Source organism: Mauremys mutica, chromosome 1 (genome assembly GCF_020497125.1).
Source record: "Mauremys mutica isolate MM-2020 ecotype Southern chromosome 1, ASM2049712v1, whole genome shotgun sequence".
NCBI classification, from domain to species: Eukaryota; Metazoa; Chordata; order Testudines; family Geoemydidae; genus Mauremys; species Mauremys mutica.
Window position 1 is genome coordinate 327,759,703 of NC_059072.1, and position 16,756 is coordinate 327,776,458.

The 16,756-nt window shown below is 48.3% G+C and overlaps 1 protein-coding gene across 1 annotated transcript in view; it reads left to right on the top strand.

The window, feature by feature from the left end:
- Positions 1-679: 679 nt before the first annotated feature.
- Positions 680-16,756, top strand: part of SLC35F2 (solute carrier family 35 member F2) — a 35,868-nt gene continuing 19,791 nt past the window's right edge. The window contains exons 1-3 of the mRNA XM_045018458.1: positions 680-1,134; positions 12,767-12,942; positions 13,924-14,051. Of these exons, the coding sequence (XP_044874393.1) occupies positions 998-1,134; positions 12,767-12,942; positions 13,924-14,051 (441 nt within the window). The 5' untranslated portion in view covers positions 680-997. The remainder of the gene's footprint in view (positions 1,135-12,766; positions 12,943-13,923; positions 14,052-16,756) is intronic.

Below are 16,756 nucleotides of genomic sequence, written 5' to 3' on the forward strand. Positions count from 1 at the left end.
TTCATGTTAAAGCAGCTCTCAGGCATGTGTACATTCCAGATATTCACAATCTTGCTTGTTCTTTGGCAGTTCACCCTTTCAGATTGTGTCAATGAATATGATTCAGCTGGTTACCTTCCTGATTTGTTCAACATTTTGAAAAGGAAACTCTGAGCCATGCTGATTGACACCAGCTAAAGACCTGGTTTGCCATCTCAAACTACCCACAGATCTATTATGTGCTCAAAATAATGAAGGGACTGACTTTCCCATAACTTAAAATGATGGAAATCAGAAGAAACCCTATAGACGTCAAGAGTTACACTGGTGTAAAACTCGTGTATGATTGGAAGAGAATCAGGCCTTGGGAAAGCAGCTCTGATTCACTGCAAGTCTGATTTAAGTAAAAAAGAAGGAGGAGTACTTGTGGCACTTTAGAGAGGAACAAATGTATTTGCCCAAATAAATGTGTTAGTCTCTAAGGTGCCACAAATACTCCTCCTTCTTTTTTCTGATACAGACCAACACTCTGAAATCTGATTTAAGTGTTTGCCTCTTGCAAATAGGGGCGCACGACAAATCCATTTTGAGTGAGAAAATCCCAGAGATTTGGGGCATGGCCTCCTCTGCCACAAAGACACCTGAGAGGGGAAAAACGAGAACTAACATCATTGTGCAACCTCACCTGTAGGTAGACAAGGAGGGAATGAGTGACTAGCTGGCAGCTCCCCCGATCAGCCAGGAGAGCAGAGCAGAGGTCTCTCCCCTTCCTGGAGCAGGTTACAGCCCCGGAGAGAGATGGCAGCGTGCGATCTTGACTGGATTGTTTGGGTCTTGTCTGCTGACTGTTAATGATTTGCTGCGGAAGCCACCCGCACAGGAGAAAGATTTTGCCGAGCAGCTGAGCCAGCAAAGAAGCCGCGCGCTAGCAGCGCCCTCCCACCTCCTTCCTCCCAGTCTGCGCTCGCCTCCCACCCAGCTCTCTAGACAGCAGCTGCTCGGCGGCGTCTGGCTCCGAATGGAAGTGGCTGGTCCGGAGGATGCCCCCTGCCCGCGGGCACCGTCGGAAACAGCAGCAGCTGCCGCGGCTGCAGCAGCGCCTCCGAGATCGTTCCCCAGCCTCTTGCTCGGGATCAAAGACAAACTCTGCACATGGTGAGTACAAAGGGCAGAGGGGCCGCGTGTCTCTGCCCTGCCGCCACCCGGAGGAGCCCTGCCGGGGCTGAGCCACGTGTGATCAGCAGCACATGGGTAAGCGGGGAGCTCCCTTCCCGAAAGGGATGCCCTACCCCCGCCCCCTCGGAGGGCTACCCTATTCAGGGCAGCCCCCTGCCTGTGCCCAGCTACCAGCGTGTGCGAGCTGCGTGGGGCGTTTACACGTGTCTCTCTGGGAAAGCCCTGGCACCAGGGGTAATAGCGGCTCAGCTCCGGGACGGCTTGGGAGGTGGAGAAGAAGCCTGAGGGTGAATTGCAGGATCAGGAATCAGGAGGCCAGTTCCCAGCTCTGCCGCTGACCTGGTGTGTGGCTTGTAGGCAGCTCATTTAATCTTACCGGGGATAACAACACTTCCCCTCACCTCCCGAGTGGGGGTGTTGTAAAACGCGTGGAGATCCCCGGGTGGAAGGTGCTACAGGAGAGCACGGTATTAGGTGGCTTTTGCAATTAAATTGGTGTCCCCAGCTTCATAGCAAACGTGCCCCCTTTCCCTGATCTACCAGCCACTTTATTGTGCACCCAGCTGGTGTTGCCACACGCGAACAGGATGGACAATAGGATCCTGTTTTGGCACCTTGTCGTCCCTTTGCAACAAAACAGCCCCAGGGTGCAACCGAATCTGGATCTGGCATGTGGGATGATATTCTGCAGGCTCTAAAGCGGGGGCCTGCTAGTGGCTCATGAACAGATTTTGCAGTTTGTGGGATTACCATGAAGAAGTCAGTACCAGGGAGATGAATGCTTGAGTGGCAACCCTTTATGGGTCCCCTTTGATCCCTTCACTCATCCCTATTTGGTGTCTCTGTAACGTAGTATCAATTTTTTGGGAATGAGGGGCAGGGCAGAGCTAGTGACCTGAATGGGGAAGAGATTCATTCTGTCCACTTTTGCTGCAGTCCTGGCCTCATTTACATTATTGGTAAAACTCCCATTGATTTTAATGGGCTCGGGATTTCACGCTTTGTGTCCTATGGATAAAGTGGGGGAAGGGAAGCATGAGGTAATCTCCCTATCTTTCTGCCTTTTAAAAACCTGCAGCAGTGAAGTCTAGGTAAGGTGTGTCACACATACGCTTATGTCCGTGGTGGCCTTGCCAACCTTTTTACGCCCACAATCTTTGAATTTAAGGGCAACCCAGGATCTCCCCGCCCCTTCCCCAAATCCCCACCCTGCTTACTCCACCCCCGCCCTCACTTGCTCTCCCCCACCCTCACTCATTTTCACTGAGCTGGGGTAGAGGGTTGGGGTTCAGGAGGGGGTGCAGGCTCTTGGCTGAGTCTGGAGCAGGGGGTTGGGGTGAGGGGTGCAGGCTCTGGGAGGAAGTTTGGGTGTATGATGGGGCTCCAGGCTGGGGCAGAGTGTTGGGGTGCAGGAGGGGGTGTGGGCTCAGAGGGAGTTCGGGTGCAGGAGGAGACTCCGGGCAGAGTGTTGGGGTGTAGAGGGGGCATGGGATGCTGGCTCTGGCTCTGGATGCTGGCTCTGGAAGGGGGGTTAGGGCTGGGGCAAGGGGATTGGGGTGCAGGAAGGGGAATGGGATGCTGGCTCTGGAAGGGGGGTTAGGGCTGGGGCAGGGGGATTGGGGTGCTGGTTCTGGGAAGGGGGTCATGGCTGGGCAGTGTTGGGGTGCAGGAGGGGGTACTGGGTGCTGGCTTTGGGAATGAGGTCAGGGCTGGGGCTTGAGGTGCAGGAGGAGGCTTGGGGTGCTAGCTCGGGGGGGAGGCTCAGGGCTGCGGTGTAGGAGGAGGTTCAGGGTGCAGGAGGGGGCTTGGGGTGCTGGCTCTGGGAGGGGGTGCAGGGCTGGGGTTTGGGGCAGCTTCCCACCAGGGCAGCACTTACCCCTGGTGGCTCCTGGTCTGTGGTGCAGCATAGCTGCCGCAAAGGCAGGCTCCCCACCTACGCTGTCCCCACGTTGCTCCTGGAAGGGGCCAATGCTCCCCTGTGGTCCATGGGGGAGGGTATGTGGCGCCACATGCTCCCCTCTCTGCAAGCACCACAACTCCCCGTTCCGGGCCAATGGGAGCTGCGGGGCCGGTACTTGCAGGCAGAAGCAGCATTTGGGGGGAGACCCCTGCCCGGGGCCTTGCTGGCTGCTTCTGGGCAGTCCCGCTTCTCCACCAGAGATTGTGGTCGACTGGGAGATCCTCTAGGATTGACCGGCTGGTGACCACTGCCTTAAATGAAGAATCACCATGAAAGGCTGCTTTTAACTCTCCCTGTGTGATTTTGGTCCTGTAAGATGTGGAATGTGCTGGTCCTGATCCGGCAAAGCCTATAAGCATATGTTTAACTTTAAACATGCCAGTAGTCCCATTGAAAAACTACTCATATGCTTTCATTTAAGTAGGTGCTTAAGGCTCTTAAATCAGTGAGGTATTGCAATGCTGAGTACAGCAAAGCCTAAATACCTTTTAAAAATTTGAGCTTAAATGTTTTGATGGATTGGGGCCTGACTGCTTTGTACCTTGCAGAATCGGGCCTATATCCCCATAGCTATCTGTCTGTATCCCAGAACCACAACATAGTAGGAACATTTTTTACAGTTTTGTAGCATCATTGGCCAGGATGACAAGAGAGGTTTCTAAGAGTCAAGTCTCTCAATGAGGATCCTTTTAGCTGTTGTATAACGTTGGACAAAACTCAAGACTACACTCTCTTTTGCATCTCAACGTCCGGAGAGTTGACTTCAGCTGAGACAGGCTTAGTATTGGAGAGTATTAGTATCTGGTTGAAAACACAAATGGGAAAAAAATCTTCACTAAAATTTGGAAGTCATTTTCTTTCCACGGGTTTAGAAAAGGAACTTACGGTATATTCTTTCAAAATATTCACAAACATGTTGAATAACAAAAGTTCCTTTTCAAAACCTATGGACTGAAAATTACTTCAGAATTTTTCATTCAAATTTTTATAAGACATTTTTGGTTTACAATTTTTTGAATGTTTTGGGACTCTTTTTTCCTCCCTGCTTCCCACTTTTCTCACATTTTAATCGCCCCCCCATCTGCACCCCTTTTTCCATTTTCCACAGAAAACGGGGGAAAGAGAAAAGAGGAAGGAAAAGGAAGGGGAAAATAAAAAAAATCGTAAATAACATTACTGAGACTAATTTTTTCATTTTCCAATTTTGTGAAAATTAAAAAGCCCCCAGAAAGTTTGTAAAAGATGTTTTTTCTAAAAATTCTGATGTAAAGAAGAACTAATTTTTAACAATAAAACAAAGTCTTCACATGGAAAAAAAATTATCCAGCCCTAGAATTAGTTAGAGGTGGACAAGGGTTAGGTTTCACGAAAGCTTATGCTCAAATAAATTTGTTACTCTCTAAGGCTTGGGCTACACTAGTCGGGGTGGGGTGTTCGAACTAAGATATGCAACTTCAGCTACGCTATTCACATAGCTGAAGTCGAAGTATCTTAGTTTGACTTACCTGGCCGTCCTCACGGTGGCAAGTCGACTGCCGCGGCTCCCTTGTCGACTCTGCTTACTCCTCCTGCTGAGGTGGAGTGCGGGCGTCCATTCACAGATCGATTTATCGCGTCCAGACGCGACGTGATAAATTGATCCCCGATACATTGGACACTACCCGGCGGGTAGTATAGATGTACCCTAAGGTGTCACAAGTACTCCTGTTCTTTTTAAAGTCTGTTAGGTCATCTAGGCCAGTGATGCACAAACTTTTCCAGTCGCATGGGGCCCCCTCTTACTATTAATGGAATCTATCCGTGACCCCCCATTACTGCACAGTCAAGGCTTCCTCAGCAGCATGCTGCTTCTATATTGTTGCCAGGCTGCATCGCAAGGGCAGGGCAGGTACCTGCCCCTCAGTCTCTCTCCTCTTGGGTTTTCAGGATGGGGGAGGGCACGTATGATAGTCTCTGGGGGCAGAGGCAGTGCTGGATGTGGAGGCTGGTGGGAGCAGAAATCGGCCTGGGTGGCCTGCTGAGGTGAGTTGGGGGAGGAGGTGGTGCTCCATCCCTGACCCCCTGTGGGGGCTGGCATGAGCTGTCTGGCATCGCTGTTCAACCCCCCAAACATTCCTTCGTGCCCAAAGTGGCGCCCCTCACAGTTTGTGCACCACTGATCTAGGCTATCTCACTGCCAGTGCAGGATTGTTCTCTGAGAGCTAGCTAAGTAGTGGGATCTCAAAAAGGAGGAAAAAATGTTTTCTTTGTTCCTGTGGATGAATTTTGGCCAAAGTTGTGAAAGGCAGTATATATACCCTGAAGTGTACACAGCAGAGCCATCTACTCTCAGAGCCATTTTGGGAACTGTAATAATAATTCATATACTATTTTGAATTTTTATCTCAAGGCTCTTAATACACTTTACTAACATTAAATGCACTTCTATTCTGAAAAGTATCTCTGTAAAAAGGCATTGTTGGGCTCTATATTTACTGGTGTTTAATAACTTTTGTGTTAAATATGCTCAGCTTACTTTTTTTATATGCCAGCTCTGCACTTGCAGTCTGCAATCCATTTCTTTTTCATATATCACCAGCAGTAACAAAAACCCTCAGTGACACCTCTGCAGTGCCATTAACTTTCAGTAGGTTTGCATAGGTGACACCAAACAACTCTGTTGAAGTGTCACTAGAAGGAATAGAACCCAGCTCACACTAGCTGTGCAGGGCTAACAAAAATAAAAAGTAGTAAATTTTATTATTAGCACTCACGCCAGCAGATCTGACTGAAATATGCACAGGTACAGAGCTCTTGAATAAGAAAATGTAATTTTTATATAATTTATCTTCAGTGTAGACCTTTTTAATTAATTTAGCCTCACAACACAACTAAAAACTGCTTTAAGTTACAGCTGCCTGGCTGTTACAAGCTTAGTTGCTAGTCTGTGGGTATGTCTACACAGCAGCTAGGAGGTGTAATTCCCACATTGGGTAGATGTGCATGTCCTAGCTCTGATTGAACTAGTGTGCTAAAAACAGCAGTGTTGACATGGCAGCATGAGGAGTGGCTTGGCTAGCGTCCAGATTACAGTCCTGTCCGAGATCCTAGGTATGTATTTGAGCAGCTAAACTGAGCCACCACCTGAGCCACAGCAGCCACATTTTGGCCTAGTCTGCATTACCAAGTTGGGGCGATGTATGCCTTATATCAACCCAGTTGTGCATGTGTCTACACTTAAGGCCCTGTCTACACTACAATGTTTGGCTGATGCAAGTTACATTAAAATACCACTGCTGCAGTTAGCATATTGCTTGTGTGCGTGCAGACTTGGCTCCTTGCATTGGCACTGTGTGTAGTCATCAGGAGTGCTTGTGTCGATGCAGTGCTGCATTGTGGGTATTCTAGTGAGCAACCCACCGCCATTCAGCACGCTGTCTTGAGCGTGAGTGAGCTGGGCAGGCGTGACTGGGAGCAAGGTTTCAACTTCCCATAAAGCAATGTTCTCCATCCCATAATATTGGAATCCCATAATTTTCACATCTGTTTTCAATTTCCCACAAACCCATGCAGGGCTTGTTGCTGTCTGCCATCTCTGACAGAAGCATGGAGCCTGCACAGCTCTGCAGTATTGTTGTGAGCGTTGCAAGCACAGGAGGCACGGTCCTCTGGTATTTGTAGAGCCACAAGAACTGCAGGGAACATGACAATTTCTTGGAGGACAAATTGCCATGGGACATAGTGAGAACCAATTCATGGGTGTTAGTGGCATTCACAGAGCATCTGCAGACTGGAGCGCTGCTTCTGGGTTGAAGAAATGAGCACCGACTGGTGGGATGGCCTCGTAATGCAGGTTTGGGATGATAGGCAGTGGCTGAAGAACCTTTGGCTGTGCAAGGTCATTTTCCTGGATCTCTGCACTGAGCTTGCCCCAGCCCTCCAACTCAGGGACACCAAACTGGGAGCAACTCTGATAGTGCAGAAACAAGTGGCAATCACACTGGATGCTTGTAATGGTGGATTGCTACCTCTCAGTGGGAGTCATTTTGGAATGGTGTAGATGTGCGGCCTCACCCCTGTGGCGCCTCCTGCTGGTGACTTCCAGGAATTAGCTCGTTCCAGCTCTGGAGCGCCCTCTGCAGGCCGGTGATCCACCTGTCCCCCATGTCCCTCCCTGGACCCCGGCGCCCCTTTAACTGGAGTGCTGCCCCCTGGCAGTACCCCACCAATCTGGGTCTCCCCTCCCTGGGGAACCCCCAACCCACTATCCCCACTTCACCTCAGTTTTGGCTACTGCCCAGTGTCCATCTAGCCCCCATTCACTGGGGCAGACTGCAGTATCAGCCACTCATCATCGGCAAAGGGGCCTGGACTGGCTACCTATACCCACTCTCAGGCTGCCCCTCTGCAAGCCCAATACCTGGATGGGCCTAGAACTAGGCCCTGCAGCCTGGGGAGTTGCTGGCCTAGGGCTTCCCAGCTCCTAAGGCCTTACCCCAGCCCTGCCTCACTCTAGGTCCCCTGGGTGAGTTCCCCAGCAACCTGGCCTGTCTCCCTCTCCAGTCAGAGAGAAACTGCTCCCTCTGGCTTCCCTGGCCTCCTTATAAGGCCCAGTTACCTAGTTTGGGGCATGGCCCCAGCTGCAGCCACTTCCCTCAATCAGACTGGGTTTTACCTTGCCCAGCCCCAGCCCTCTGCAGGGCTTTTCCAACCCCTCCAGGGTCAGAGCGGATGCTTACCTTGCTACAAGTGGAAAATCCACAGTGAAGGCCGTTGTGATGCAGGTGTGTAGGGCCATTAATAGTCTCTTGCTGCGGAGGACGGTGACTTTCAGCAATGTGCAGGACATTGTGGATGGAGCAATAGACGGCACGCATATCCCTAGTTTGGCCCCAGAGCACCTTTCCACAGGGTACATGGATAGAAAGGGTTACTTTTCTACAGTTATGCAAGTGCCGTTGGATCACCGGGGATTTACTTCATTGCCATCAATGTTGGCTGGTCAGGGAAGCTGCATGATGCTTGCTTCGTTCAGATCGCTACAAGCAGGGACCTTCTCTGCTAACTGGAGGATTTTACCGCTGGCAATGTTGAACTGCCAATAGTGATCTTTGGGGGGACACAACCTACTCCTTACGCCCCTGACTCATGAAGCCGTGTGCCAGCCATCTTGACAGCATCAGGGAAAGATTTAACTATCAACTCAGCAGGTGCAGAATGACAATGACAGTGGGAGGTGACAACTAGGTTTGTGTAGTCAGAGGGGGTTTTATTGTCACCTTGTTGTCACCATCCCACAGCAATAACCCACACTCAGTGAGGACCTGTGATGTGGGCTCTATTCACCACTGAATGGTGCCTCCTCCTGGTGGTTCTGGTGATTAGCTCTGTCAGGCCAATGCCCCTTCCTTCCATTGTCTCTTTCTCCAATGTGCAGCCCCTCTCTCGCTCTAGGAGCTGCTGCCTCTTTGTGACTCAGTCCTCCGACCAGGTCACTCAGCCATTTCCCCTTCTAGGGTAAAGTCCTTCAAAGTCCCTTCTGTGCAGGCGGCATTAGGCAGTCCTCACATCCACCTCCCTGACCCTATCTCTCCTGCAGTGACCTAGGCAGTCTTCTAATTCATTGCCCCAAACAGTACCACTGTGTAGTGGTTTGTAGAGGAACCTACCAAGGGCGCTTTACCAAGCAGTCAAGGTTTGCAGCTTCCCTGACCTTATTGATCTCACTGCTGGACTACTTCTTCCCTGCTTCTTCTCTTCCTTCTCCCTCACCTCAGGGAGTGAGACTTCAGGCTTCCTCCCTGCTGCCTTCCCACACTATTTCCAGCCTCCCAGATATATAGAAGCCCTGCCTGTTTCCTGACAGGTGAGCTTCCTTCTCATTAGCTCCCTCCACATAGCCCCACCCTGCAGGGTCCTAGATCCTGGGCTCCCGCCCGAGCCCAGAAGTCTACACAGCCATGAAACAGCCTTGCAGCCTGAGCCTGAGTCGGATGGCAGGGGCCAGCTATGGGTTTTTTTTTTCTGTGTTAACATGCCCTAAAAATCATGGACTCAATAGAGACACTGGATTTATGGCTTATTACAACAACCTATAGCCCACTTACAACACCCATCCCAGCTGCTTCCCCCTCCCTTCATTTCCTTCCTATGACTGGAGTGGTCTTAATGGGCCTTGAGTGGTTCCTTGAAATGTGTGTTAACTACTTATACCAGTGGTCCCCAAACTTTTCGTCTGGCGCCTGCCAGACGAAGGACTGTGGCGGTGGTGGAGCACCCGCCGAAATGCCGCCGAATTTCTTCGGCATTTTGGCGGTGACGCCTCTCGATGACGTCGCTTGTCGGCGGCAAGTGACGTCATCGAGAGGCGTCGCCGCCGAAACGCTGCAGAAATTCAGCAGCATTTCGGCAGATGCTCCACCGCCGGCCAGGACGCGGGCGCATTTAGATGGCGCCCGTGGGCACTGCGTTGGGGACCTCTGACTTATACTAAGCAAGCTGTTGAACCTTGAATTTAGCAATGACACTCACTTTCCCAGACCTGAAGAAGAGCTCTGTGTAAGCTCAAAAGCTTGTCTCTCTCACCAACAGAAGTTGGTCCAATAAAAGATATTTCCTCACCCACCCTGTCTCTGGCTGTTCCTGGGACCATCACGGCTACAACACTACACAGACAGAAGGGTTATCAGACAAGCTCAACGAGGAGCTATATGGCTTAAGGAGGCTTTGAAAGAGCACTTTAACAGCAAAGCAAAGTAATGCGCTCTAGTGTACTGCACTCAACCTGGCACTGCGGTTTGGGGGCCTGTTAGGAATTGTGTGATGCTTGCTGCACATCTGTGCATATGTCACTGACATTGCAGCTAATAATGTTGGGATGCTTGCTATACATTTATGATGACTACTCTGTTTGGTATTGGCCCTCTGGGTTGTGAGTGTACAAGGCCACAACTTTCACTGCCACCAGGCATTGTGCCCCTGCAGCATTTCAAATGTAGACAGGCCCTTATATTTTTACTGCACTAACGTGCTCAGAGCTAGAACATGTACATCTACCCAGACTAGAATTACACCTCCTGCTTGCAGTTTAGACACACCCTAAAACTATGTCTTCACTGCAGTTAACCCAAGTTAACTCCTCTTGAATTAGCTTAGTTTGAGTGCAAAATAATTGCAAAATGACCCTAGAACAGCACAAAATAATTGTATTAGTGATTGTATTAGCAGCAGCTGAGTTTTGGTAACTTGAGCTGTCGCCCATAGCCCATGATGGGCCAGCCAACTTGAGTTAAAAGCACCAATGCAGTCCAGTTTTGGGTTCTTGAGTATGTCCGCACTACAGTGTATAGAATAGACATACCCAAGATGGTTTTGATCCAGCGAGTTCTAATAAGAATAGCAGTGAAACCACAGCAGATTGAGTGGCCACATGGGCTGCACAACCCCATCCAGGACCCTGGGTATGTATGTATTCGAGCGGTTAGCCTATGCTGCTGCGGATTCATTGCTATTATTATTTGAGCTAGCTAGTTCAATGCTAGCTGGCGTACGTCTACATGTGCTGCAGTCACACTGCTAACTGCAGTGTAGAAATACCCTTTGGGTTAGTGTACAGTGCAGCCATGAGTGTGATTTACAGCTCATGCAGCCATACCTCTGGTAGCTTTAATCTAGCTAACTTGCTAAAAATAGCAGTGAGGATGTGGCAGCGTGGGCTGCACAAGGCTGTCTGACCCCCCGAGTATGTACTTGCATTGCTAGCCCCAGCTGAAGCCCACGCTCTCACTGATGTTTTTAGTGAGCTAGCTAGCTTACAGCTAGTGCTGAGACATCTACATGTACTGCAGTTGCAGCTCAGAGGTACCCATATGCCTATACAGCAAATGATGATGTGATTGTAGCACAGATAAGCATACCCATGCAAGCTTTAATATAGCTAGCAGAGCTACCAATAGTAGTGTAGATGTGGTGCCCAGGGCTTCGGCATAGGCCTTCTCATACTACAATCACACCTTCACTTGCAGCATAGACCTACCCTAGCGTGGGGATGAGACTTGAGTTAGGGTATGTCTACTGTGCAATCAGAGATGTGACTGCAACACACGTAGACATATCTGAGCTAACTTTGAGCCATAGCTAGCTTGAATAACAAGAACAGTGAAACTGGCAGCATAGGCTAGCTGCATGGTTACGTTCCAGGGTCCCCCATGGGTGGGTTTGTACAACCTGTGCTGCCAACTGACCTGCTTTGGCTTCACTGTTATTTGTGATTCAAACTAGCGTAGCTATGTCTACCCATGCTGCAGTCGCACCTCTGACTATAGAAGTACCTTTACTGGGGCAACACTCGACTTAGCTTAGCCATGAAGAACAAGCCCATAGTCAGATAGTTTTCAACAGCCACAGGTTTTTGTGATGTACATGAAAATCTGGTTGTATCTTTGCAATATTGCCAACACCAAGCATTCAACAATCATAGAATTTCAGATCAAGTTCATGGTCTTGGTCCTTGTGCTCAAAGCACTCCATGGCCAGTATATCTAAAAGATTGATGGTGGTTGACAACTCCACTCCTCTGGTACATGGGAGTTCTTATCACTAAAACTCATCAGTGCAGGAGACCGTGTGTTCTGAGATTGTGGAATAAACACCCCAGAAAGTAAGGAAACCTCACCATCTTCCACTCCAAGTGCAAGGCACTTTTCTTTGAGCTTGCCTTTTCAAACATAAACAGGTAGCAACAGGTGTATTTATTAGCTCCCCACCGCCCTCCCCAAAACCAAACAACAAAACCCTTATCACAACCAGGCACCCATAACCAGCCTGTGAACTAGGCTAGGAATATAATTTGATATATTAACTTTGAATGTCTAGGAATACAACAAAGCTCAAAACTACTTTGAATTAAATAGAGAACATGCTTGAAAACCAAAGTGAGCTAGAACCCTTTTCCCATTTTTAGCTGGGCATAGGAAGAGGTGTGTGAGTTAAAGCAATGCTTGCACAGGAAGCGTTCGTTCTAATCACCATCAACAACTGCAGCGGAGTGTGATGGAAAATAGCAAAAATATCCACAGCTAATAATAACACTTTGCATTTCTGTAGCACCTTCCCTTCAAAGGTCTCAGCTCACTTCAAGTCACTCAGGAATTGAGCTTCACAGGAGGCTTGAGTTAGATAAGTATTATCCCTCTTTTACGTATTGGGTAACTGAGGCACAGAGAGTTTAGGTCACACAGGGAGTCTGTGCAGAGCAAGGAATAGACCACAAGCCCTGGGTATCAGAATACCTAGCTACACTGGCGATATTCTCTGACTGGTTTTAAAACCACTTCAGCTAAACTGAGTTTAAAATTATTTAAAGAGATAGTATGAACTCAGTTTTAGATGATTTAAGTTGGCTTGATCTATTTTTATGGAATGGGTTCCAAGACTGTATGAGGTTAGAAAATGCTTCCAGTGTAGACAAGGCCCCATGTGCAAGTTTAAGTAGGAGGTGCGCTAAAAATGGTATCAACCACATGTTAGAGTTGAGGAGCTAATGAAAGGGAGTGGAAGAAAGAACTAGATGCCGAGCTAAGAAATGGCTTCTTATTTTTCTCTGTAAATATTAAGATAATTAATTTTTTTGTTTAATTCTAAATTAATTACATTTTTCTTTTCCATTTACAGTCATATTTTGAAAACACTTGCGTTGGGTCAGGTGCTTTCCTTGTTTATCTGTGGGACTGCTGTTGCAAGCCAGTATTTAGCAGAACAGTACAAAGTGAACACTCCAATGCTACAAAGTTTTATCAACTATTGTTTGCTTCTTCTAGTTTATACAACAATGTTGGCATTTAGAAGAGGTATGTGAAATACTGTGGGAGGGATTTTGGTTCATAAAACTCTGTTTTCCTTGCATTCTTTTCAGATTAATACACTAAAACAGTGAGACATGCACTCTGTGAAGTGTGGGCGAACTGAACACCATGAGAGATCATAAAAGTAGGGGTCCACTCCTGCACCCACTGACATCAATGGTAAAACGCCCAATGACTCCAATAGAAACAGGATTGGGCCGTAGAAGAGTGAATGCACCTGAATATTGTGGGAGAGTAAAGGAGGTTTTATTTGTTTCATAATTACTTTAAAATATATACAAAATGTTTTTTTTTTAAAACGATCAGTGATAGCAAAGTGAGAAGCTGGCAATTTTATGGCCCTGACCCCGCCTTCAGATAAGCACGAGTGGATGCCTTTTCTTATACAGAACCCCACTGAAGTCTGTGGACCTAATTCTCAGTTACTGAATTCCTATACTTCTGGCAGGAATGAAGAGGGGGAGGATGTGACGGCAAAGGCAGCTTTAAGATACCTTTGCACTTCCCATATTCTGGGCTATATAATGCTATGCTCAGCCTTTTGAATAAATTAGAGCTGTGGTGAGGCTGCTGCTTTTCTTATTCATCTGCTCTTTAAACAGCCCTAGTCTTGTCAGTTTTTTTTCAAATGGAACTCTCTTTATAGGGGAGGGATAGCTCAATGGTTTGCGCATTGGCCTACTAAACCCAGGGTTGTGAGTTCAATCCTTCAATTCCCAGTTAGGGAACTGGGGAGAAAATCTGTCTGGGGATTGGTCCTGGTTAGTAGTAGATGATCTTCCAACCCTGATATTCTATGCCTTTAATCATTTCTATTCCCTGTTGTTCTGTTTCTGCTTTACCTGTCTTCAGATGGGTCAACTAGAACCAAGCACAGTAATATTGGTTCAAAGCAAGAGCTCTGAAATAAATACCCAGCATTCCTTTTGAAACAAATGTATATTGACTGAAGTTTTCTCTAAACAGGCAGTGACAGCCTTTTGCAAATTCTGAAAAGGAAGTGGTGGAAGTATATTCTGTTGGCACTAGTGGATGTTGAAGCTAATTACACAATTGTAAAGGCTTACCAGTACACAACCCTAACGAGTGTTCAGGTATGGGTTCTTTTCCCTTTCTGATTTGCTGCTTTTAAATCCATTTGAATCCGTTACTAACATGAGATTTTATAGTGCAAATATGGAACCGTTTTAAAATGGAAAAGGTTGTCAATATATGGAGTCCTCTCTGCAGTCTGGGGAACAGAGCACGCTGTGCCATGAGTAATACTTCTGGGAAGCAGTGAACATTTACTCTTGGTACCCAGTGCCAAGTCTCTTGAATACAGCTATTATTTTGATAGAATGTGTTTTTAAGAGTTTGCTGACAACAGCTCCATTTCCTGGGTGGTGCAAAACAAGGATTTGGGCCAGATTGTGTCTGTCGGGCAAAGGCCCTTGTCAGGGGCAGGGTGGTGCTGTCCCCGCCCCAAGGAGCTCTGGGAAGCATTGTAACACAGTGGGGCACACCTGTTGCACAACACTCAGGTGGGTGCATTCTCATCCATGACCAACCAGTATTTCCGACCAGTGTGGAATGGGAGCAGGGCCATGGCCCCACCTGCCTCCTGTTCCTTTTCACCTAGTTTTGATGCAGCTTGTATCCCAAGGAGCACTGCAGGGAGCAAGGACTGCAGCTGTGGCTGCCCCTTAGTGTGAGGAGAAGAGGGAGGTTCCTTTCACACCCTTCTGCTTGAGCAGCTGCATGGGAGTCAGCCACAGCCTGGCCCTAAGGGGCTCCAGCAGAGACAGAGATTTGTGAGTGTGACTGAAAGCACCCCTGTATTCACATCCTATGCACCACTGTAATAATCTTAGTACTAAATAGGCCTGTGAGGTATTACAAGGCTGGTCAATAATATCATGGTGGTGAAATGTATGTAGCAATATTATATGTAATGTTATGAAATCCCCCTGCATGGTGTTCCAACCCACACAGCCCTGCCGAGGCAGAAGTTGTTGAACAGGCCTATCCTAAACAAAGGAATGTGTGACATGAGTAGTAGACAGGGTGCTCGAGACAGCAGGGGGAGGAAATGACAGGAGATGAAGCAAAATTTGCATTTCAGCAAACACAGGTGAGAAAGAAGATGATGGTGCCTTCTTCACCACCAGATTCCCTGTCGCCTTCTTTACTGTTTGATTAAACTTTGCTTTGAGGATAACCTTCAGAAGAAACCACTTCAGAGGTTCACTGGACTATACAAGAGTGGGGCAGAGAACCCTCATTATCTCTCTCTCTTTCACCTAAGGAGACAAAGTAACCAGGGCCTTTGAGCCTCTGGGAGAGATCTTGACCAAGGAAAGGGTCAGTCACCAGATTGCTGGAAAGACTGTGGGTGAGAAAGGCCATCTTAAACAAAGCCTTGACCAAAAACTTGCTAGATTAGGTTTTATTTTTTAGATTTATGTTTTCACTTTCATCTCCTGTACCTGAATTCACTTAAAAATCCTATCTTCTTTTGTAATAAACTTGTTTTATTTTTTAAAATAAGCCAATCCAGTGCTGTGTGTAAATTGAACTGTTTGGTAACTCCAGTTAAAGTAGCAAACTGTTGAATATTTACCCTTTACAGGGACAATAAACCTTTAATAGCTGAACTGTCCAGGAGATACTCCTGGGGAAAGGCTGTGCAACTGCAGTGCAGCTGAATAATGCTCCCCCTCTCCCCCCATTCCCTTTGCTTCCTGGCAGAAAATTGTTTCTGTCAGGAAGCAAAGAGTAGCTGCACCAGTACTCACCTCGCCCTGGCAGCTCAGATGCTCTGTTTGTGCTGGGGGGGGGGAGGTCAATTTCTGCGGGAGGAGGGTCTGGGGATGCCCCAGCCACCCAGAGACTGTTAGTCCCAGCTTGGGGGTGGGGGAGAGGGTGGAGACAGAGTTCTCCCTCCCCCTCCCCCTCCCCCTTCCCTGCAGGGGCTGGGTCAGATCAAGACCCAGAAATGTACCCTAGCTGCAGGAAGCTCTGCACCGGGGGTGGGGGATCTGGCTGCGGGGGCAGGGTGAGGCTTGGGGTGAGGGAGGGTTCCAGGTGCGGGGGATGAGGCTCAGTGGGGGGGGGGGTTGGGTGCAGGACGGGGGGTCCAGATGCACGGGGTTTGGGTGGACAAGGGGAACAGCTCCAAGTACAGTGACCCCTCCTCCCACACATGCACCCAGAACCCCCCTCCTCCCGAGCCCCCTCTGCATCAGGAGCCCCTTACACCTAGGGTGACCAGATGTCACGCTTTTATAGGGACAGTCCCGATTTTTGGGTCTTTTTCTTATATAGGCTCCTATTACCCCCCACCCACTGTCCCGATTTTTCACATTTGCTGTCTGGTCACCCTACTCACACCCAGAACCCCCCCCCCCCCTCACCGATTCCTCCAAGCCCCAACCCTGCCAAGCCTCCCCCCCTGCATCAGCAGTCCTCTCTCCCCCGGCACTGAACCCTAACCACTGTCACCTGGACTCCCCTGCAGAGTCCCATTCCCCCTGCACCCAGAACCCCACACCGAGCTGCCCACACCCATATTGTGCCACACAGAACCCTGGAACTCTTGAGGGAATTCAGCAACAAAAAAAATTAAAAATTAAAATTCTGCAAAGTTCTGTATATTTTAATTGTCAAAATAGCACAGAAACACAACAATATAATCACACCATTTTCAATTATTTTGGTAATTTATTTCAAAATACTTGTCAGCAAATAGTTGAAAATGGTAAGATTATATTGTGTTATTTTGACAAATACAATATGCAGAATTTTTCACAATTTTAAA